Source organism: Rhinatrema bivittatum, chromosome 9, assembly GCF_901001135.1.
Source record: "Rhinatrema bivittatum chromosome 9, aRhiBiv1.1, whole genome shotgun sequence".
NCBI classification, from domain to species: Eukaryota; Metazoa; Chordata; class Amphibia; order Gymnophiona; family Rhinatrematidae; genus Rhinatrema; species Rhinatrema bivittatum.
Genome location: NC_042623.1, coordinates 129,459,756 through 129,482,997, shown reverse-complemented (window position 1 = coordinate 129,482,997; position 23,242 = coordinate 129,459,756). Strand labels below are relative to the sequence as shown.

Here is a 23,242-nt window from a genome sequence, read left to right as displayed (position 1 = left end):
TGAAGCGGGTCTGGAAGAATCCCGCAAACAATACTGCGGTGCAAGGTAGTCTTTGGACAGACGGAGCTAGTCCAATCGGAGTCCTTGCTAACTCGAGTTGTTAGCAAAAGAAAAGACCTTTTATGTTGGAAGCGGATGACGTCAATACAGGGGGACGCCCCTGAGGTTCGCACCTTTGCTGGTACTTACTTCGGAGCGCGCGCACGCCACCCTACGTCATCACGAACATGGTGGATATGCAGCGTCGAGCCGGCCCAGGGACGACGGGGAGAAGCGGCATAGAGACGCTGCAGCATCAAGCCGTCCATCAGGCACGGAGGGAGTCGTCACACAGGTAGAGAGGGTGGAGCGAGGGCGAAAGCAGGCGCGAATGCAACAGACAGTTCTGAATTCACAGTGTGATACTATCTGGAGGGAGTTGGCTTCCTCTGGTTGACGTTATGGGGAGAGAGGTATCTGTGGTTGAAGGAGTGGTATCAGAAGTTGTTACATCTCTTGAGAAAATAGCCACTGCTATTACTAGTGATGTGCATTCATTTTTCACAAATTAGACAATATCAACATGATTGTTCGTTACCCCAAAAACCGAAGCATATTTTGCTGCAAATTCGGCAAAATTCGTATTTCTTGTTAGTGCGCAGTAACAGAGTTACTGTGCACTACATATCTGGCTAACGAACTCTCTGAATTGATACTTTTTAATTTTTAAGTTGCAATTTTTTTTAGTGCGCACTACATTAGTTACAGCGCACTACCACATACTTAGTGCGCTGTAAGTTCTATTAGGGTACACTAACTTGTTCATGCGCACTAACATGTTAGTACACACTAATGAGCCTTTATGCGCATTAACATCTAGCTAGTGCGCACTATCTCATTCAGTGTATTGCGCACTAATGCTGAGATAGTGCACACTAACTGGTTGTTAGTGCGCAGTAAGGCCCATTAGTGTGCACTAACGCACTTCGTTGAAAAATGCCAAAAAAAAAAACGAGCCGTAGAAAAACAAAATTTTCCGTGGAGCGCCTAACCCGAAGCCCGACCTGAACGCTTAAAACGAATCACATCTCTAGCTATTACTAGCATCAGTAGTATGGGATAGACTTAGTTTTTGGGTACTTGCTAGGTACTTATAGCCTGTATTGACCGCTGTTGGAAACAGGATGCTGGGCTTGATGGACTCTTGGTCTGACCCAGTATGGCATATTCTTATGAGATATTTCCACTGCCTTTGACACTGTTAACTATCAGCTAATGATTCAGTGCTTAGGCAAAATTCATACTGAAGGCACAACCCTCAATAGTTTGAATACTTCCTCTATAACAGAACACAATCCATCTATCTATGGCCTCATGGCTTATTGCTTTTCAATATCTACATCCATCCAATATGTGACTTCTATTGCATTGGAGGTGGACCCTTGGGCCGAGATGGGGTTGATGCAACTGAGGGCCCACAGGACCTGAAAGGAAGGATAGTCCAGGGCTGTTTACAGTGCCAGCTGAAGCTGGAGCAAAACAGTGCTTCTCCTTCCCTTGTTGTAGAAGGGCATATACATTTCGGATCTCGTCTTCCTTGAAGGCCAAGAGAGACAAAAAACCCTTCATGGCTCGATTATGTTTCTCGATGAGAGCTTCATGTTCGGCCATCTTATGTGTCAGTTGCTCTTCCAACTGGGCAAAAACAGCCCTAAGGATGTTCCTTCGGAGGGAACAGGATCTGGTCTGGGTTTCCTGAGATTTCTGGCAAGGAAGGCGGTTTGGAAGGGCGGTAGCCACAGTTAAGGACCAGGGAGACTCTGTCAATTCCAGACAGGATTCTGAACACTGCGGTCCCCATTGGATCAAGTCGGCCGTGGCCCAGTCAAACTGAGGCTGATGTTTACATAGCCATGGTAGGCCCAGAATGATGGGATTCACAGCCGTAGGAAGTATATAAAAGGAAATGAGCTCAGAGTGATACGGACCGACCTTCAGAGTAAGAGGTTGTGTGGCTCGTGTCACTACTCCAGGGAGATAGTCCCCATGGACCAAAGAGAGAACCAATGGCGGAGTCAAACCACATGTAGGAATTTGGTACTGGTCCACAAGATTCTGCTGGATAAGGTTTTCCCCAGCACCGGAGTCCACTAGGACCTGGGTAGAGAAACTGGTGAAGGGCATTTCCACGGAGGCAGGTAGCAGAAATAAGGGTGAGGCCATGGTAAGGTCAAGGGCTATCGACTCAGAGGTCTCTCGTGAGATCGCCCCCTTCTTTGGGCACTGAGATAGCAAATGGCCCGAATTCCCACAGTAGAGACAGAGTCCGAGTTGATGGGGATGAGATCTATCCTCATCCAGAAGACGGACACGGCCCAGCTGCATGGGTTCCTCTGACGAGTTTCTAGAAGGCAGGGAACGATCACTAGGAAGGAGTGATTCTCTGGGGCGATTCTTCAGGGTGGAGCGGTTCTCCCAAGATCGCTCCTGAAGATGCCTGGCAATCTTCCCTGTTAGATCAATAAGGCCTTCGAGGGAAGTAGGAAGTTCCCATGCCGCCAGTTCATCTTTAATCCTGGGGGTCAGCCCCTCCAGGAAGATAGCGTCTAGGCTGTCCCCCTGCCAATTTAGTTCTGTAGCCAGGGTACAGAATTCTATTGCGTAATCAGTGAGAGAGCGAGTTCCTAAAATCCCCGACACCGTTTGGGATCCCCTGAGTAATGAGGTGGGGCTGGCAGAGGAATGACCACCCGGCCAGAGTCGGGTGCAGGTAAGGAGGCCACTGGGGATGGCGGTGGGGTGCTTAACTGAGACAAGGAGTCTTGCCGGGCAGCAAGACGATTCACATCCGCCACTATCTGTTCCAAGGTTGCCTGGAGACTTTGAAGTTTCACAATGAGCCCGGGAATGGAATTCACTGCTGCCAGCTCCACCGGGTAGGAGTCCAGTCGGGCATGCAGACCGCTCTATGGAGGAGGCCAAAGCCTTAAGAAATTGTTGCTGCTCCTGTATCTTGGTTGCCAGGCCTGGGATGGCCTGGAGGGCACACGGCTCAGCCGAGTCCATGACCTTTGCAACCTGTTGTGATGGAGGTGGACCCATGGGCCGAGGTGGGGTTGACGTAACCCATAGGTAGGGACCTAGTGGTCCCCACTGTCAGCAGGCAGAGTGAGCTGATAGACAGATGCCGCTGGAGTTTCACCTATACCAGCCCTCGTTCGCTGCAGGTTGAGTCTTTGGGTGCTGGGGCCGGCAGGACTTAGGTGGGCCTCTGTGCATAGTCGAAGTAAGGATTGGTTCAGCCCAGAGACAGCAGATGAGAGATGGTACAGTCTTACCCCACACAGGGTTATGGCATGGAAGCTCAGGTGCCAATGGACGGAGGCAGACAGGGGGCGCTCAAGCAAAAGCAGGCCGAAGCCTGAGTAAACCACATCCAGGGGGTAAGCCGGGGAGGCGTCGAAGAACAGGCTTGAGTCAGGACTGGCGGCAATCTGAAGGCAGTGGCAAGCAAGGCTGAGGTCTGATCACGGAGATAGTCAAGTGTAGTCAAGTGAAGCAGAACTCTGCGTCTGGAGATAGGCAATAGCGTAGTCAGGCGAAGCACAGGTCTGGGTCTGGAAATAGGCAATAGCATAGTCAGACAAAGCAGAGGTCCGGGCTTGGAGAGAGTCAATGGCGTGGTCAGGCGAAGCAGAGGTCCGGGCTTTGAGAGAGTCGATGGTGTGGTCAGGTGAAGCAGAGGTCCGGGCTTGGAGAGAGTCGATGGCGTGGTCAGACGAAGCAGAGGTTCGGGCTTGGAGAGAGTCGATGGCGTGGTCAGGCGAAGCAGAGGTCCGGGCTTGGAGAGAGTCAATGGAGTGGTCAGGTGAAGCAGAATCAAAGTCTGTGTAGGCAATCCGAGGAATGGAACAAGGCAGGAACAAGGAGATAGGAACCAGGAACAACGAGGAACAGGAATGCAGAGATGAGACGAATCTCTAGGTGGCAATGAGTACTCGACCAGTGAGGAGACCTGTTGCAAAGGCAACACTAAGGAGCGGAGCCTGAGTTTAAATACTGTAGCTGAGTTGATATCATCATCCGGGGCCGCGGCTAGGTTCCCGCCATGGTCCCTACTTAAACATCAACGGGGCGCACGCGCACGCCTAGGAAGGAGTGCGGTGCGAGTAGCAGTGTCTCTCCGCGGATCACGCAGAGAGGCCCAACGAGAAGTGGTGGCAGGACCGGGAATGCCAGGAACTACAGCAGTGCCGGAGGATGAAGCTGACGGCCCACCGCCACCAGCGAGGAGGAACCAGGAGCTGGAGTCACAGTAGAAAGGTGAGGGGGCCGTGCCGCGGGACTGCCGCGGACGGCACGCATAACAAATTCTTCTAGTCCATCCATACTGAATGCCTCCTCTTTGCCGATGTCATCCAACTCTGCATCAGATTTGGATCGGACGAAGCCTCATCAATCACTGACTGTCTCTCAGCAATAGCCAAATGGCTCAACAAACACAAATGTAATTAAACTCCCTCTAAATTGAAATTCCTCTGGCAAAGCCAGCAAGGCCACCCCTTACTATGTTTGCCTTTTTTTATCACTAACCCCCTTACAACCTATAGACGCAGTACTATCTATGTTATTTCATGTCATTTTTTAAACTAAATGATATATAAAAACACAAATGTTGTGGGTTTTTCTGTTTCCTGGTTTACTATTTGAAAACAGTGCAGACTATTTGCAAATAGTATGCACAGGTGCTCCCAACAATCATCCCAACCCAGGAGTCACTGGAGACCCCCGTTCCATCCCCAACTGTCCCTGGAGGTGGCTATTTCACAAGAAAAAAATAACATTTTTTAAAATAAAAACGCAGTCACAGATCCTAACCTCACTCCAGACCTTCCCCTTTGTTAAATAATACCACCCAAGAACCAGCCCACTCTCCCAACCATCCTCCCAGATTCACAAAATTATGCCTAGCAGTCTAGTGGAGGCCTGGGAGAGACCCCTTCACTCCTGGACCCGGCATTTACCTTTTTGAAAAATGGCACCAGCTGCCCGTTGCCCCATAATGTGACAAGAGCTACCCAATGACACCAGTAATACCCTAAATTCAAAACCCTATATAGATGTCACTTGATAGGATGCAGATGTGTATTCATGAAATTGCATATCAATGTAAATTCATAAAAGAATGACCATCATAGCAAGACTTTGATAGGCTTATCATGCTATGTTGCAATTTTGCCCATATCAAGAACTTATATTTTAATCCTCAGTCATTCTTAAATAAGTGAGGGACCTCCTCTCACTCTGTACCCCAAACAATTTAATCTCCTTTTGTTTTTCTGAAAAATTTTGGATAGTGCCAAAGCAAAGATCACATAAGGTCAATCCTAAGGCAGCTTCACTGTCTCCCAGTCGAAAACAGGATACAATTCAAAACTCTCTACCTACTTTTCAAATATATTAACAAATTGGCTCCTGAATATCTCTCCCGGCTTTTATCTTCCTATACTCCCACAAGAGAACTTCAATTTTCCCAAATGGCCCTCCTATCCTTTCATCCCCTGACAGCTGACAGATTAACGTATAAGAATCTGTACATTCAGATGCTATGCCTCAAAACTATGGAACAAGTTACTGCTACCACTTCACCTCGAATCAAGATGCCTTACCTTCAGAAAGAAAATCAATGCTTGGTTATTCTGCCAGGCCGACTACTAAATTCTATGGCAGAGACTTCCCTTCTGCCAATGATTACTTGAGCACTTGACCTTGAGATTACATTATCAGCCCCCACAAGGCTTTCTTAATTAATGGCTCTTCTATGCCTTTACTTGGTGCCTGTGTATCTATGCACCAGAACCCTGTACCTGTCTCTACTGTTTAGTCTTTAATACATAATCTATCAAACAGTCCCATGATTTATCACATGTTCTGTTACATCCAGTATGACCATTTTTCATGTTCCTTCTATCTCTACATATATGTGATGATTATAAATTGTGATGCTACTGTAATTCCAATTATAATTTTTATTTATTTATGAAAACATTTTTAGGTTGTGTTATCCACAGTTCTAAGTGACTTACAAAAGGACACACATAGATAACAAGAGAAATAAAAACAAGACAGCATTGGAATCTGCCTTGAAATTAAGTGAAAATCAAATGTTTATAAAAAATAAATACAAAAGTAATGCTCAGCCCAGTGCATGACTTATTGAATTTACTTTCCAATAGCCAATTTGAATAGACTGAGAAGTAATGCCTATATGCCTCCCCCTAAAGCTTGGTTAGATAATAGTTATTTTATTTATTTATTTATTTTACATTTCTTATATACTGCCTATACTAGAACCTCCATGCTAGGCATTGTACAATACATAATAGCTATGACAAAAATAAACATACTAAAAATGATAAATTACTCATTTAATTGTACACTGACATTATACAAATCAATATCCTATGGAATAAAACATAAAAACATAAATGATTTCATGACATTATTCAATAACATAAAACACAACATGGTCTGCATTAACGCAAATACCAGCATAACGACAGAGAATGGAGCCAGGTGTAAGGGACCATCCTCTTGAAGATCCACTAAGGACACCATTGCACCTTGATCACCACATCAGTGTCATTTGCCCTCTGCTCTTAATCAGGCAGCAATTCATCCTTTGTTAAAAACGCTCAGGTTAGACCCTTTGAATGTAATGAATTATTGACACATTTCTTCATTACCCTTTGTGGCAAAGATTGTTGAAGTGATTGTTTTAAGTCAGCTTAATAATTTTATTGAGAAGTATCAAATCTTGGACCAAATACAGTTCTGGTTCTGGAAATCCCCAAGCACGGAATTTCTTCTCTTCTCTTCACTGGACACCATTAGAAGGGGTCTGGATTGCAGTAATGATTATCTTCTCATATTGCTCGATATTAACTGCAGCTTTTGACACTCTTGACCACCAAGTTCTCCTTTTTCGATTACAGGAAGCTGGGATTTCTGGATCTCTCCTTGAATGATTCTGATCTTATATTTCCAATACTTCCCAACAGGTCAGAATTAACTCTGACTGCTCTCATAGGCAGAACATTTTGTCAGGGTGCCACAGGGTTCTGCCCTACCTGCTCATTTTTTTGACTATGTGCTCAAGGCTTTGCAGGCTGTTCAAAATGCTTCCACCCACTTGATCTCAGGAAAGATCATGAGAGATCATATGTGCTGGCCAACCTTCATTGGCTACCTGTTGCTTTCTGAGTGAAATCTAAAGTTGCTAGCATCATCCATAGATTGATGTCCCTGGACTCTCTCCCATGGGCCAATGCCATGCGCCATCTTTTCAGTCCTCCACTGGTTTTGCTATCACACCAGAGAGGTCTTCTTGATATATCATCAGTATGTGCTGCTCATCTTCCTGAAACTAGGGAAATATCTTTCTCAGTTGCAGCTCACGCTTTTTGGAATTCCTTGCTGGCAGAATTATGGCTGACATCTTGTTCAAAATCTTTTTAAGTCAATCCTGAAAACCTATCTTTTTAAGTTGGTGCATACTGAGTTATGATCATTTATCCCAGCATACCTGCTGTCTTTTATCGCATGTAATATGATCAGTTGTTATGTTATTGACTGTTATTTTTGGAATTTTATTGTCTTTTACTGTTTTATGTTTTTATAGTTTTATTCTAGATACTGATTATGAATAGTTTTGCTGCAAGTCACCTAGAGTTCATCACCAGGCAAAGAATAAACAAATAAATAAATAAATTTTACACAGTTTCCATTAAATCCTACCAGCTTTAGCTAAAATTACAAAGAAACAAAAGAATTTTTAAAAAGTACCTTTGGTTATTGTTATGGGTCCAAAATAGTTGGCATCCATTATTTTTTTATCTAGATCCAAAGTAACACTTTGCACAGGCCCTTTGATTTTCATGCTGGCATTGTTGATGAGAACATCCACACATCCATAACAGTCTAGAATATCTTTGGCTGCATCACGGACATTGTCAGTGTCACTTATATCCAAAAGAACAAGTTTTGGTGTAAATGTCTAGGGAAGAAAAACAAAGAAAGTATTAATGCATGTGTCTTCAGTTTTCCACTTTTAAATGAACTGTTGATTTCTATTTATAATATCCAATGTCATTGAAATGAAAACTGCATCTTCTCTCCCCTGTGTAATATTTCAAAATGTAAAATATATATATTTGACAAGTACAGTAACAATATATACCCTGTATTTACAGTCTAGTACGCTTCTCACAAGTAATTCCTCTAAATACCTAGGATTAACTATCGGGCCGATGCAATATCGGCATGCGTTGAAGGTGCATTCATGATTGAGAGCCTACTCCTCTAATGCGTGCCGATCCACTGGGGCGCCCAATGCTAAGTGCAAATAGGCTCCTGTGGTAAAAAAAAAGAGGCGCTAGGGGAAATTGCATGCCCCTAGCACCTCCTCAGCAGTGGGCGCCTGGGAGCGGTGGCTGTCAGCCACTTAGGGAAATAGACACTCAGTTTTAGAGTCTCCATTTCCCTAACCTGTGCACTGTCTCAGCTTAGGAAAATGGGCACTCAATTTTAGAACAACTGTTTTCCTAACCTGATCGCCGGCACTTTTGTTTGGGGGGGGGGGGGGGAACATTACTCATTTTTTAGTTCATCTGACTTAATATTGCCATGATATTAAGTCGGAAGAAGTAAAGAAAAGCAGAATTTTCTGCTTTTCTGTACACGTTTTGGGCTCCTCAAGACTTAAAGCCAGCTAATTTTTGAGGGTAAAAATGTGCATGGACGGGGAATCGATAATAGCCTCCTGAACATGCATTTGCATGTCATGAGCGCCATTACCTATGCGCACGATTGGACATGCATTTTGGATGCTCTAACCTCCGTTTTGCATCAGGGGATATGGATGCATGTCCAAAATGTGCATCCAATCGTGGGGTAAGCTGTGCGCTGCAGCCAGCACATGGTATAGCATCGGCCTGTATGTTAGTAAATAATATATCACCTCACACAGAGACTCTGCATCCAATCTATGAACCCTTCCCCCACACATTTACAGGCTCGCACGCAGGGATGTGACTAATTTTATAACATGAATGCGTATATGCGCGCATGTTATAAAAAAGCCTGGATGCACGCATGTGTGTGCAAATCCCGCTTCCATTGCATAAGTGGAGGGATTTTAAAAGGGGCGCTCGTCCATGCTATTGAGAGTTTCACCAGTTTGCTCCCAGTTCACCCAGGCAAGGGATAGGACGTCCAAACCCCCCTAGTTTAATAGCCTCCTTTTTCCCCTGTTAACCCCCAACCCTTAAAACACTGCTGACATGCCCATATTTCTTTTTCTTCTGACTAACACAAGAAGATGGATCGATGTAAAACAAGTTTTATTGAAGCTTGCCCGACTCTGGCTGAGTTTCGCTCAAAGAGCTGCCTCAGGGGCTTTCAAGCCACTTCAATTGGCTCAAACATCGCGTGACAAAGTCAGAAATGATTGAAACAGCTGGCTTTTTAAAAAAAGTAATAAATTGATCAAATACTTTTAAAAACAACGTTTTAAAAGTATTGGTATTGCATACCCACTTGCCGTTCAGCTTAGGTTAACCTTGTTTTTAAAAGTATTTGATCAATTTATTATTTTTTTTTTTAAAAAAAAGCCAGCTGTTTCAATCATTTCTGACTTTGTCACGCGATGTTTGAGCCAATTGAAGTGGCTTGAAAGCCCCTGAGGCAGCTCTTTGAGCGAAACTCGGCCAGAGTCGGGCAAGCTTCAATAAAACTTGTTTTACACCGCTCCATCTTCTTGTGTTTGTTGCTGACATCCATCTGGATCGATTACCGGTTTGTTTTCTTGGACCATCCCTTTTTCTTCTGACTTACACGCCATTCATAGCAGAGTTATATAGTTACACGGCAGGGGACCCTAGCACGTGCTTTGTGCATGTAAGTATGCACTGGTTTCATTGAGAAATCCAGGAGCACCCATGCCCTGCCGAGACCATGCCCACGCCTCACCCCTTTTTTAGAAAAAAAACATTCTGTGCGCACAGCAGGAGATTATATGTGAGCGGCATTTAAAATCCGCTTAGCGCATGCCTGCCAAACATATTTGCATATCGCTCAGCTTTGTCGTGTGCTGGGATTTTAAAATTCAGAGGAAGTATAGCAATACTGAAGATACAGAAAACACTACAAAGAAAAATTCAACCTAAGTATAAGAAATTGCAGATAATTAAGAAATCAGAAAGAAAGGAAGGGAATATAAGAAGAGTCCACAGATGCAGTACCATGTTTTATTGGAAGGCCACTCAGAGTTCTTTTTCATAAAAAGAGGGTGATTTTATAGTTCACATGCTTTCATAGTTCACTATTTCTTATATCCATGGGCTTTGGAATTGCCAAGGGAAAAAGCACCTACCCAGATTTAAACATGTGGGGGTTTTTTCAGATACTTTCTCCTCTTTTAAATAACATGCATAGTCTGAAAATGCAAAATTGTGCACATTATTGCCTCTCTGACCTGACCTTGCATCTACGCTTGCTTATTTTTCCCATGGATGAAATATGTGCATTGCTGATCATGACGCACACTTTTACCCACATAAAGGGTGGGCAATTTTCAGCCAGCCAATTTGAATACCTATTTACTCAGAAACATGGTTTTTGAAAATGATCCTTCATATGTCAATTTCTTTGATGGACTGCTATCAGGCACTTAACATCTCTGAAGATTGCTTTTCTCATTTCTTCATTACTGTGAAGTCTATTTTCAAAGGGATCTACAGTAGTTGGGCAAGCGAGGAATTAGATGTGATGATTGAAGCCTTTGAAAATTGACCATTCTAAAAATCTAAATTTAGTGTTCTAAGTTTCAATATGCTGCTAAATTTAGCTACTCAAATTCTGTGCAAATTCAGGGACAGGATTAGGTCAAGGGATGAAAGGTAAGAGAACAGTAGTAATTTTAAGCCCTAGCTACCTAACCTGGCTGGAGAAATCTAGGTGCTGTCATAGCAGCTCTAAATCTGGTCATCAAGATCCTCCTTCCTGCCCAATTAAAGTAAGCAAGTCTGCTCCACTCCCATAATCTTCCCTCCTACTGAAGTCAAAGCAGGACAAGGGAGGCTAGATCCCCACTCACACCCACTAGAAAAGGTTTGGCAGGAAGTTAGATGCCAATAAACCCATTGCCATTCCCCCTCCCTACCACCAAACTGAAAAGTAGGGCAGGCAAGAGGGATCAACAGCTTCTTTACCCAGGATCCCATCAAAGTAAGAGCAATAGCAGGAAATAACGAGTCCGCAACCATCTCCCATCTCCCATCTCCCCTCCCACCTACCCAGCATCCCCCAACTCTCGATTCCTCGGCCGTTTCATTGCTATTAATATAAGGCAGAGGAAAGCGGGAGGGGGAGGCTTATTTTATACCTCCACTAATGCTTTTCTAATACCCCATTTTTCATTTTGGCGGGAGGGAGGGTGGATGGTAGGGAGCTGTCAGCACTCCCTGCCAAACTTTGCACTTCAGATTGGATGGTGGGAGGATTTCAGGGAGGGGTAGGGAGTTGTAATGGGCCAACATTTTATATTTACTTGTGGCAAATGGGAAAGGATTTTGTCAGCTAGCATTTATTTCAGAGTGATTTAGCTATGTTTAGGTAGAGCTACCTAATTCTAACTGGCTAGCTTTTAATATGCTATTTTTATGTTAAATCTGTTTTTATTATAAATAATGAACATTACCAAAGCATAACATTTGGTACATTATATATATTCTATTACATACTATTAAATAAATATTTTCTTAACTCTATCCATATTCTTACCCCTCCTCCCATAACCCTACCTCCCCCATCCCTCTTTCCCTCCCTGCATCGAAGAAGCACAAGGATCACATATCAAATATCTATACGATTTAAAAAAAGACTTTTAGATTCATTGGTAAGGTTAGAATAAAGGGAAGCCAGACTGCATTTATTGCTCTTCTAGTCTTGATAGACAGGTGATTAATAGCCAAGGTTTCCATGGTTAGTAGATTTATTATAGAAGAACGCCATAATAATATAGATGGGCCTTCTGAAGTTCTCCAGGCTGTTAGTATGGCTTTGCAAGCTAATAAAAAAACTTTTGTAATCCAGAGAATTGAGACCTTGTTTCTTTTGAATGAGTTAGGAAAGATTCCAAAAAGTGCCACCAATGAAGAAAATGGAATTTTATAACCCACAACTTAATGCTATTTTTATGTTGATTTTCAGTTGAAAATCTAGTTGGCTAGATTCGGTTGAAAATTAGCTTAACTGAGCCAGTCATATTTTGGTTAAATAAGGGGGGGTCAATTCTTAGCCGTAATAAATATTGCATGTTATTATAGGTAAATACCACACATTTAAAAAGGGGGTTTGTTTAGGATAATGAAAAAATAGCAAATCACACTATATTTTACAGCTTCATGCGATGCTCTAATTAAATAGATTTGTGTGAAGCTGTTGTGTGTGAAGCTGCATGGTATTTTTCCACCATGAATTAGTTATTTGGACTATAAAACCCAAATTCCAACAGCTGCTCCTTTAGGAGATAGAGAGAGAGGACAGAGAGAAAAGACGAGAAAGCTTTACATCAATTATTAGAGAGAATTGTCTGCTGTTTATCTGTTTTTCTGTATGCTAACCATTCCCCTTGTCTGATGTCTCTATATGTGAAAGAAGTGTGCATGCTTGTTATGTATGTCTTGTTGGTTTGTCAATCTTTTTTGTTTAGCGAGTGAAAGGGAGAATTATGTGTGCATGTAAGGTATGAGCATAGTAAGTGGCAGGAGTGTGTGTGCGGCAAGAGAAGTATGAGCATAAGCGTGAGGCAAGTTAAGATAGGAATAGAGAGTTGAGCTGGTCAGACGAGAAGAGTGGGCCAGGAATGGGGAGGGAAGAGGAGGGCCAGAGTGTTAGGGGTGAGAGTGGTGGTAGAAAGGAGTAGCAGAGGAGCAGAGTGAAGGAGGTAGACAGAGATATTGGGAGAAGAGAGGTGAAGAAGAGAAGGCAAAAGAGTCAGCAGGGAGAAGAAAAGCAAGTGAGGATGAGAGTATGTAGAGAAAGGGAAGGGCAATGGACAGAGCAGGTGCAAGAGGAGGGGGAGGAAAGGATGAGAGCAGAAAATGGGAGTATAAGGAAGGGAGGGACTAGACCCTCCAGGAAGTTGCAATGCAGGCTGGAGGCAGTCCTTCAGAGGGCAGGTAGCATCTGAATGCACATTGATTTTCTTATGAAGAAAAACAGCTGCTGATTCAGAGCATGCTGGGAAATTATGAAATGTTATTTGGAATTTAGGCAGTCATTGATGGAACCCCTGGGTCTGGATGCCTTCAAGGCCTGGCGGAGGATCCTGATACTACTAATAACCATAACAAATATCTATAGGGAGGATAGGGACTCCAGGCATGATGTGTTTCATATGATTGTAATATATATTGCTCTCTATGAATTTAGTAAGTGGTACGTTTAAAACAAATTGTTGAAAATGTTTTTAACTTCATGCACAATTAAGCTCTAGAATTCATTGCCAGAGGATGTGAAAGTGCACTCAGCATAGCTGGGTTTAAGAAAGGTTAGGACACATTCTTAGGGGGAAAGTCCATAAACTGTTAATAACTAGATGAATTTGGGGAAAGCCACTACTTAGCAACATGGAATCTATATATTTGGGATCTTGCCAGGTACTTGTGACCTGGATTGGCCACTATTGGAAACAGAATACTGGGCTTGATGGACCCTAGGCTGACCCAGTATGGCATGTTTTTATTTTCCATATGAAAATCTTATGAAATAGGAGTAGTTAATAGGTATTTTTATGAAACTGACATGTGCATTTGATGTTTTAACAGGCCCCAGCACCAAGCACTTGAATACTCAAAGTGTTGCAGAGGACCATGTATCAGAGGAACTGGATCAACATCTGCAGGAGGAGGAGAGGGATCAGGAAGAGGCAGTGGATCCCCTCTAGAATGTAAATCTTTCCTTCTCTGGACTGATAGCCCTTCTCTGGCCCTTCTCTGGACTGATAGCCCTTCTCTGGGCTTGGTAGCTCTTCCAAGAGAGCTACCAAGCCCCACCCAACACACAGAAAGTAGCACTCCACAAGTACAAGACCCAGCAATACCCCAGGTAGTGGCAGAGAGACAGCTGTCTGCAGGTGACCTTACAGCAAGTCATACTGAGGAAGGACTATCACAAGTGGGAGGCAAATACAATCATTTGAATCTGGAATTCAGATGGCAATTGAAAGATTTTCTGCCCTGCAAGGACTATTGCTGTGACAAGAAAAAATGCAGCATGAAGAAATTTGTCACATCTGTGGGGAGCGCATGCACATCTGTCAGGCCTAGAGGCAGCATACCCAGGCAGTGCATCAGCAGACTGTTACAGAGATTCAACACTGGCTGCTGCAGTTAACAATTTGAATACAAACCTTCTCCAGTCATTCTAGCAGGCAGCCCCAAGTTCAGTATCATCAGTGACCCCAATGCCCAAAAGCAATCTATAGCTTTCTGCATAGGAGAATGGCAGAGAGGACCCGCTGCCCCCTAGCAGGCAGCTCAGAGAGGGAAGCAGAGCCTGAGGAACTTCCAAAGCCCTAAAATAACATAGTGATCGGCAAAATAAGAGATACATCCTGGATGAAGAGTCCCTGTGCCAGGATGATGGAAGGCTGCCTGTGGGATCCATCCTGGCTGAAACATCCCTGTGCCTGTGCAATTTGGTCAACCAGCCAAAAGTTTGTAGAGTGGTCTTGGAAAAATGGATGCTGAGTGTTTCCTTCAAAGCATTGCCTCCCTAGTTCAGCCGTGTTGTCAATAGTCCAACAGTTTAAGAAGCTGAGTGTGTATCAAGGGCTGCATATACTGTAGACAACTGCTGCCGTATACTGTCTTCCATCAGAATATGCAGTCCTCTCTGAATATGGGGATAATAACATTTCTTTGTACAAAGCTCCCATCCAACCAACGTCCTGTCTCCAGCTTCCTGTTTCTGATATCCTGTCTCACACATCCAGTTTTGGTCCTCTTGTCTTAAGCCTCCTGTTTCCAATCTCCAACATCCAGCCTTTAGTCTCCAATGTGGAGTCTCCGGTCTACAGTCTCCAACCTCCTATTGCCAGCCTTCTGTCTCTGGCCTCCAGCTCTTTGTAGGGGTTTCTCTCATCCAAATGCTTTCCCAAATGCACCTGTCCCCACTGAGTTTATCCTCAAGATCAGCAAAAATAAAAAATATTTTCAGAAATAATAGTATCTCAAATCTAAAACAGACACACCATCCACAAAGAAGGCACATAGAGATGGGAATGCCTCCTCCCTTATTTCAGTGCTAGCACATTCCATGGCCTATTTTGAGAAGCAGGGATAACTCAAGAAAGACAACACAAAAGGCATCTCCAATTCTTCAGAAATGCAAGCGAAAACAGACACAAATATCCAAATATTCAGAGGCATAGTCACCTCTGAACTTCACTTCTTGCATATGATGAAGAGGACTTTGTCCTCGAAAACTCAATAAATTGGTTAGTCTATAACGAGCCAATCGCCTCATGTCATTTTTCCCATCCAAACAGTAATTCCTGAGGCAGATACTCCATTTGACCTCTGAATGGACCAGCATTCAAATGTCTGAGGATACTACATCCCAGTCTACTCAGCTATCAATTCACAAGAAAATCAAAAGGAGTTGTAACAGCTGGAGCTTTGACTACCTTTCTACCTCCCACTTCTTGAACAAGAAATCCCCTACTGGCACTGTGGCAGTTTAATGACCTAAACCCTACATAGAAATTCCAACCATGCCTTTAACTTTAATATAGATTACCAGAAACATTAAACATAATGCAATAATTGTTCACAGAACCAAGTGGCAACTCTAAAATAGCTGCTACCATTGTACTGCAATTTTAATAGACAGTGGATAAAGAAGTTGTACTCAATGAACCTCTAGGTCTTTTTCAAATAGTTGACTATGTGATCATGTAACAATGTAAAAAAAAACAGGGACTGAAATTTGAACTGTAAATAAAGTACTTACAACACCAGGATCTGCAACACTGATTAAGGCATCTTGTAAAGCTTTTAACTTTTCCCATGTTCTGCCACAAAGCACCAGCCGAGATCCTTCAGTGTGAAACACTCTGGAGCATTCTAAATGCACAAAAGATACCAGAAATACTTTACATAGTAAACAAATATCACAAGAAAGGAAAAAACCAAGCAAACCTGGGGAGAGTAATTTTCAAAGGCCCACAGACTTTAGTCTGAATTTTCAAAGCAGATTTATGCAAATAAATGCACTTTGAAAATGTATTTATTTATTTATTTAAAGGCTTTTTTTTTTTTTTTTTTTTTATACCGGTATTCGTGGGTACATCATATCGGTTTACATGTAACTTGAATGTTGTACAAAGAACGGGAAGCAAAACTTGGACGGGGTAGCGTAACATATAAACAGATAACTTGAATTAGGCTAAGTACAGGGGTAGGAGGTATACATTGTAGTGGGGTGAAGGGGGAAGATAAAAGGGGTATAAATAAAGAAAATAATTTGGGAGAAAATGAAGGGGAAGGGGGAAGGAGAACATGGAGCAATATAATTGGAAATATATAAATATTGAAAATACAATAAATTGATATTTGGGCTAACACATAACATTATTGAGACAGGGGGAAGGGAGGGGGTGGAACAAGTACATAACATAGTTGAGCATATTCGATGCTTTATTGGAGCAGAATGAAATAGCGTTTTTGAGCAAATATATAGTGTTGAAACGGTAGGAGTTGTAGGGTGAGGGAGGGAGATGAGAGGAGCAGGGTAGAAGGTAGAGAACTGAGTCAGGGAGGGGGAGGCTGGTGAGGCTAAGGGGAGGAAAGAAGTTACTAAGTCTAGTATTTAGAGCGGTTATTCTGGGAATGCTTGTTTAAAGAGCCATGTCTTTAGCTTTTTTTTAAAATTTTTGTGTGGATGGCTCTAGACGCAGGTCTGTGGGCATGGTGTTCCAGAGGGTAGGTCCTGCAATTGACAGGGCTCGCCCTTTTGTGGAGTTAAGGTGGAATGTTTTAGGTGAGGCAGTGTGTAATGTACCTAGGTATGCAGTTCTGGTTGGGCGCAAGGTGGTGGAGAAGCGAATATTATTCTCAGGCCATTGTATGTTATGAGTGTGTAAGGTTTTATGGATAATGGACAGGATCTTGTAGGAGATTCGGAAGGGTATTGGCAGCCAGTGGAGTTCCTTAAGGGCTGCGGTGATATGTTCTGATTTTCGGGTGTTGGTTAGTATTCTTGCGGCGGCGTTTTGGAGTATTTGTAGTGGTTTAAGGGTTGATGCGGGGAGGCCTAGCAGCAGGGAGTTGCAGTAGTCGATTTTTGAGCAGATTGTGGCTTGAAGCACTGTGTGGAAGTTGTGAAGGTGGAGTAGGGGTTTAAGTTTTTTAAGGACATGTAGTTTGAAGAAGCAGTCTTTGAATGTGGAGTTGATGAATGTTTTTAAGCTCATCTGGTTGTCGATGGTTACACCAAGGCTGCGTGCATTGGGTTTGAAGGGGGTTAAGGCGGGAAGGGGATTGATGACATGCAAGTGAGTTGTGTTGTGTGTGGAAATGAGGAGGAGCTCAGTCTTCGATGTGTTAAAAGCAAGGTGTAAGTTGGTGAGGAGGTGGTTTATTTCATTGAGGCAGATTTCCCAGATCTTGAGGGATTTGGAGATGGATTCTTTGATGGGGATAAGGATTTGCACATTATCGGCATAGATGTAGTGGGGGAGGCCAAGGTTTGAAAGGAGTTGGCAGAGTGGGAGGAGGTATATGTTGAATAGGGTAGAAGAGAGGGAGGATCCTTGGGGAACGCCTTGATTTAGTTGGTTGGGAATGGATTCTGAATTACCAATCTTCACTATGTAGTGTCGGTCTTCAAGGTAGGACTTAAAGCAATGTAGGACTGTTCCTGATATGCCAATTTCTGAAAGGCGGTTGATAAGGATGTTGTGGTTAATGGTGTCAAAAGCAGATGATATGTCAAGTAAGGCAAGGATGTATGAGTGACCATGACTACACCTTTGAGAATGGTATCAGTGAGGGAGAGTAAGAGGGTTTCTATGCTGAGAAACTTACGGAAACCGAATTGAGAAGCGGATAGGATGTTATGGTTTTTTAAGGGTGCTGAGAGTCAGCTGTTAATTTTTTCCATGACTTTGGCAATGAAGGGGAGATTGGAAATGGGCCGATAGTTTGATGAGTCAGAGGGGTCAAGACTGGGTTTTTTTATGATAGGTTTTATTACTGCTTGCTTTAAGGATTGTGGGATGTATCCATGTGAGAGGGAGCAATTGATTATCTCAGCCATGGGTATGGCGATAGTACAAGGGATGGATAGGAGGGACTTGGTAGGAATGGTGTCAGATGGGTGTGTGGAGGGCTTTAGTTTCTTTAGGATGGATTCAGTTTCAAATGCAGATGTTGCGTTAAGGACATCTAGGATGGTGATCTGATTGCTTGGGGTATAGGTCAGGAGGGAGGCGGGTGTAAGGAAGCATGTAAGTATTTTTGCAATTTTGTTATGGAAGAACCGGGCGAGTTCGTCACATTTTATTTTGGAGTCTTCATCCGTGGTGGGAGGAAGCGACATTTTAGTGAAAGCAGCAACATATGTGAAAAGGGCTTTGGGATTGTAATGGTAGTTATGAATTTTAGCTGCGAAGTAGTCGCGCTTAGTATTGAGGATTGTGGATCTATATATGTGTAATAAAGATTTGTATAAATATAATTTGTGGGGGGATGGGTCTTTGCACCATTGTCTTTCTTTTTGTCTGAGATCTCGTTTCAGTTTTTTTAGTTCGGGGGTGTGCCAGGGTTTGTTGGCACAGTGTGAGTGATTTATCTCCTTGGATACTAGAGGGCAGAGGTTGTTGGAGATGTTGCTTGTGAGGGTGTTCCAGGTAGAGAGCGCAGTATCAGGGTTTAGTAGGTCTCAGTGGTGGAGGGAGTTAATGATTGCGGTTGTTAACTCATCTTTGTTGCAGGGTATTCTAAAGTTGATAGTATTATTGTGTTTAGCGAGAGGGGAGGGTGTTTGCTCGAGGGATAGGAGTGCATTTATGAGAGTGTGGTCAGACCATGGGACTGGAGTGCAGGAAGGTGGATTGGGGGAATGTAAGTGGGCATTAATAAAAATAAGGTCTAGTGAGCATCCTGCTTTGTGTGTGGGGGAGGTAATAATTTGATCGAAACCTAGGGCAGTGAGGGAGTTAAGTATGGATTCGCAGGAGGAAGAGAGGGGGTGGCATTAACATGGAGATTAGTAGGGATGTCTAAGTTGAGGTTGTTTGTTAAGTATTCTATAAGTGGTGAATTACATAGAAACCTAGAAATGTAGAAGCAGATTTTCAAAGCCCTACACACGTTATTCCAGGAGGATTTACACGCATAGGGGGGTTACGTGCGCCGGGCCTAAGTATGTTCCGGAGCTTTTCTGAATGGGCGGGCAGGGGGGCGGGACGGGGCGGGGTAGACTTTCCGGGGTGGGGCAGGGCTGTCTGGGGGTGGTCCGGGAGGCATGGCCGAGGACTCCTGCACAGCAGCCGGGGGATTGCGCGCTGGCCCAGCACGATTCACATCCCTATTACTCATACTCTCTATCTGCACTGCCTCCTCTTCCTTAATGTTGTCTCATCATCATCAGTATCATCTATCTCCAATACCTCCTCATTGGAGGCTAAGAAATTTCTGACTAGTGCTCCCAAAAACTCTTCAGCTCCAATTCAGAGAATCTGAGATACGATTCTTCTTCCAAATCAGTTTTTTAAAATACTACCTTCATTATTTATTTTAATTTTTTATTTAAAATCACTTGTTTCCTGCACCTTCAAAGTCTGGGGGGGGGGGGTTACATAAAAACATATATATTTAAGATCACAATGTCAATAAACTTAAACAGTAAAACAATAATGATCATGAACATTAGACCTGACAAACACCTCAGAAGCAGTAATCATGGAGGAGCATGTTGCTGGTTTTGGGAGTTGCACTTCTGCTGCCCATGTCCTTATACCAGCCTCCGATGGTTCTGCCATCTTTTGCCACCTGCTCAAAAGCAAGAACGGGGTGGCACATGGTTTCCCAATTTTAGTTTCAGATGACTTGAGCCAGTTTCCACTCCTAGCTTTCTGCTGCTAAAAAAAAAAGTCTTACGTTTAGGAGCAGGACTCCGTTTTTTCTCACTGCTACTACTGCTTGGGCTTTTGATAAGGTGGGCTGGCTCTGCAGAAATACCCAATCTTCTACTCCTGCCATTCCCTCCTCTCCCCTTTGCTCACAGTGGTATGATGAAATTAGAAATGGCTACTGGTGGGTTTTGATGTCACAAGATTGTTTATTAATGTACTGTTCCACTCACCACACTAATACAATAGTAAACTAAACAACTACGTACATAGAAAGATTCAGACACAAGTGAAAATACAGCTTTCCAACAAATAGAAGAAAATTCTGTACAACCTTTCTCCATTAGAAGGACCTGTTATAAAGAACCTATAAAACTACCAAAACATTATCAAACCAGGTGAAAAAAAAGGCTTTGTGTGTTAATTATGGACACACAAAAATTCATAGAAGAAGGCACAGATAGGTCTTAAACAATACATATTACAGGAAAGTAACTGAGATACCTAAGCAGGTATGACCCAGCTTTGCCTGTCATTACATTTTTCTCTACTTTTTTAGCATAGGCAGTGGGAGAAGATTTTTCATTTTTGGAATCCTCCCCTTACATAATCTCCATCTTTTTGTGGGAGGCTGCCTGGGGGATTTAGATCTTTGCCTTCCCCCAGGAGAAGAGAGAGTTTCTCTGCTTTGCAATAGAGGAGACCCCCAAGGAGTACATCTTAGAGATTGTGAGGATTTTTGCTACTTTTACATTTGAGTGGAACCAGTTCCTGAAAGAAGGGATTCCGCTGAAATCTGGAAGGGCGGGCTTTGATTCTTTTTTCCTTTTTGCTAAGAAAGTGAAGCAAGGGGTGAAGTGATATTTGAGATTTGTAGACATTCCAGTAGGAGTTGCTGGATCTGTTTTGATTCTGAGGACTAGTTTTTTGGATTTATTGGAGTTTGAAAGTTAAGGAGTAGATTTTAAAAGGTGCACGTGGGTGTTTATGTGTGTGCTCTACCTGGCGCACACACATGTACGCCCGATTTTATAACTTGCATGCGCAGGTGCGCGGAAGTTATAAAATCGGGGGTCAGCGCGTGCAAGGAGGTGCACAATTGTGCACCTTGCGCATACCGAGCCGCGCTACCTTCCCCCGTTCCCTACCCCCCCACCACACCTTATCTTCCCTTCCCCTACCTCCCCCACCCTTTCCCCCCTACCTTTTTCTTTTTTTGCTTCTTGCTTTAAAACTTACTTCAACCCTGGGGCTGAAGAAAGTTGCAGTCGGCCAGGGCATGATCCCCAGCACAGCAACAAATGGCCGCTGTGCCGGGAACCTCTTCCCTGGAGTTTGCACATATAAAACTGTTCACTGGATGCATGTCAGGATCAGAGCAGGGCTCCAGGAAAGGAACTTAGGGAGTTGGACTCCCAGGAAAATACTGGGCCTGGTGGATTACAGGGAGGTGAAATCCCTGGAAATACAGCGGGGCAGTCTAGACTGGGATACAGGGAGGTGAAATCCCTGGGAATATAGCCTAGGTAAATAGGTTGGGATAAGTATGGGTATCCCAACCTAAGTATCTCTGCTTATGATATAAAAAAAGAAAACATAAAAAGACAACAAAAGCAAAAACATAGAAAAAGAGAAAAATATTTAAATAATAATAATGAGAAGGGCACCCCTGATCCCATTCCTGCTTGGGAGATCTTGAATGCATAGAGTGTCTGTGATACGAAAGGGGCTGTCTGTTGTCAAGCATGGAAGATCCACCCTGCAAGGAGCATCATGCTACTAAGGGGGGATATTTCCAGCTGAAGGTACTTTCAAAAAGCTGTAACAAGGGTTTTTTTCTGTTAGATTTCTGTTAGATTCTGTTAGATTCTCGTTATGCGTTTGGGGTGGTCCATGATTATGGGGCATTATGGAGAATGAGGGGGGTTTAACAGCTAATGGGGAGATGATTAAAAATGGATCTTTTGTTAAAGGTTTGCTGGAAGCAATTCAGCTGCCTTCTGAACTGATGGTGGTTAAATGGTGCTGGGCACAGCAAAGAAGATTCAAATGTGGCCAGGGGAAATAACTTGGCATCAGGCAGTTAAGCATGCAGCTCTGACCAGCTATATATACTGTGGGGGTTGCCGGATGCCACTTAATGAAATGAAAACTTTAATCTCGAAAGATTATTGGAAACTATGGACTAAAGGAGAGGCCACAGTAAAAATTCAGGGACAGAATAAATTGTGGTTTGGTCCAAATGGTGAGGCAGTGCCCCCCCCCCCTCCCCCGATTTTGTATTGCTCAAACATCAGGCATCTCATGCAGCTCCTTCAGCGTTATTTGTTATGTTTTTTTTAGCATTGGTAGGGAATGATTTTAGTGGTCAAGGCTTTGGCCACTACAACTGCGCTACGTCCTCAATGCATGCAATACAAAGCTTTGGTTATTACACCTGCACAATTAAAGTGCCCCCTAAGCTCCTTTTTACAAATCTAAATTGATTTCATCAAATTACTTTTTATGTCAAAAATATAAATATGCATTAAGGATGGTTTGTTATTTCTCAGGATGGGGGAGGCTTTCTCAGTGGTGAAGGCAGATGTGCAATGCAGTCTGACAGCGAAGATCCTGCTACAAAGGGGAGACGAGATTGAAAGAAAATTCTTCTGGTCCTGACTCAACAGACAGGAATACCTGTCACGTGACTAAATGTGTTCATAAATTTTTATATTTTATCCCTATTATATGTAATAAAATGCTATAGATACCGTTTATTTAGGGAAAGAATCTGTATGGCAGAATGAGTTGAAACATGCAGTTAGTTTCTGAGTGCCTTGCTTTTTGAACAAAGCAGATGTTTGTAGCTGTTTATACAGAGATCTGATATAAAAGATGAGATAAGCTTCCTTCTTATCTTATTGCTTTTTGCTTCAAAAAAAATTATAGAGAGGGATTTCCTCCTATTACATCATTTCCTCATGTTTTCTTGTTTTATTTTTTTTATGAAGCAATATATCTCTATTTGAAATGTAATAACTGACTATCATGATGAAATATTTTTATCATTACATACATACT

At 43.1% G+C, this 23,242-nt stretch overlaps 1 protein-coding gene across 3 annotated transcripts in view; it reads right to left on the bottom strand.

Annotated features, from left to right (window-relative positions):
- The window catches only part of DHRS7C (dehydrogenase/reductase 7C), a 107,460-nt gene that overhangs the window by 52,335 nt on the left and 31,883 nt on the right, over nt 1-23,242 (bottom strand). For all 3 annotated transcript variants that reach the window (XM_029616406.1, XM_029616408.1, XM_029616407.1), the window contains exons 3-4: nt 16,057-16,169; nt 7,825-8,035 (exon numbers count right to left, since the gene is read on the bottom strand). In XM_029616406.1, coding sequence (XP_029472266.1) covers nt 7,825-8,035; nt 16,057-16,169 — 324 coding nt within the window. The remainder of the gene's footprint in view (nt 1-7,824; nt 8,036-16,056; nt 16,170-23,242) is intronic.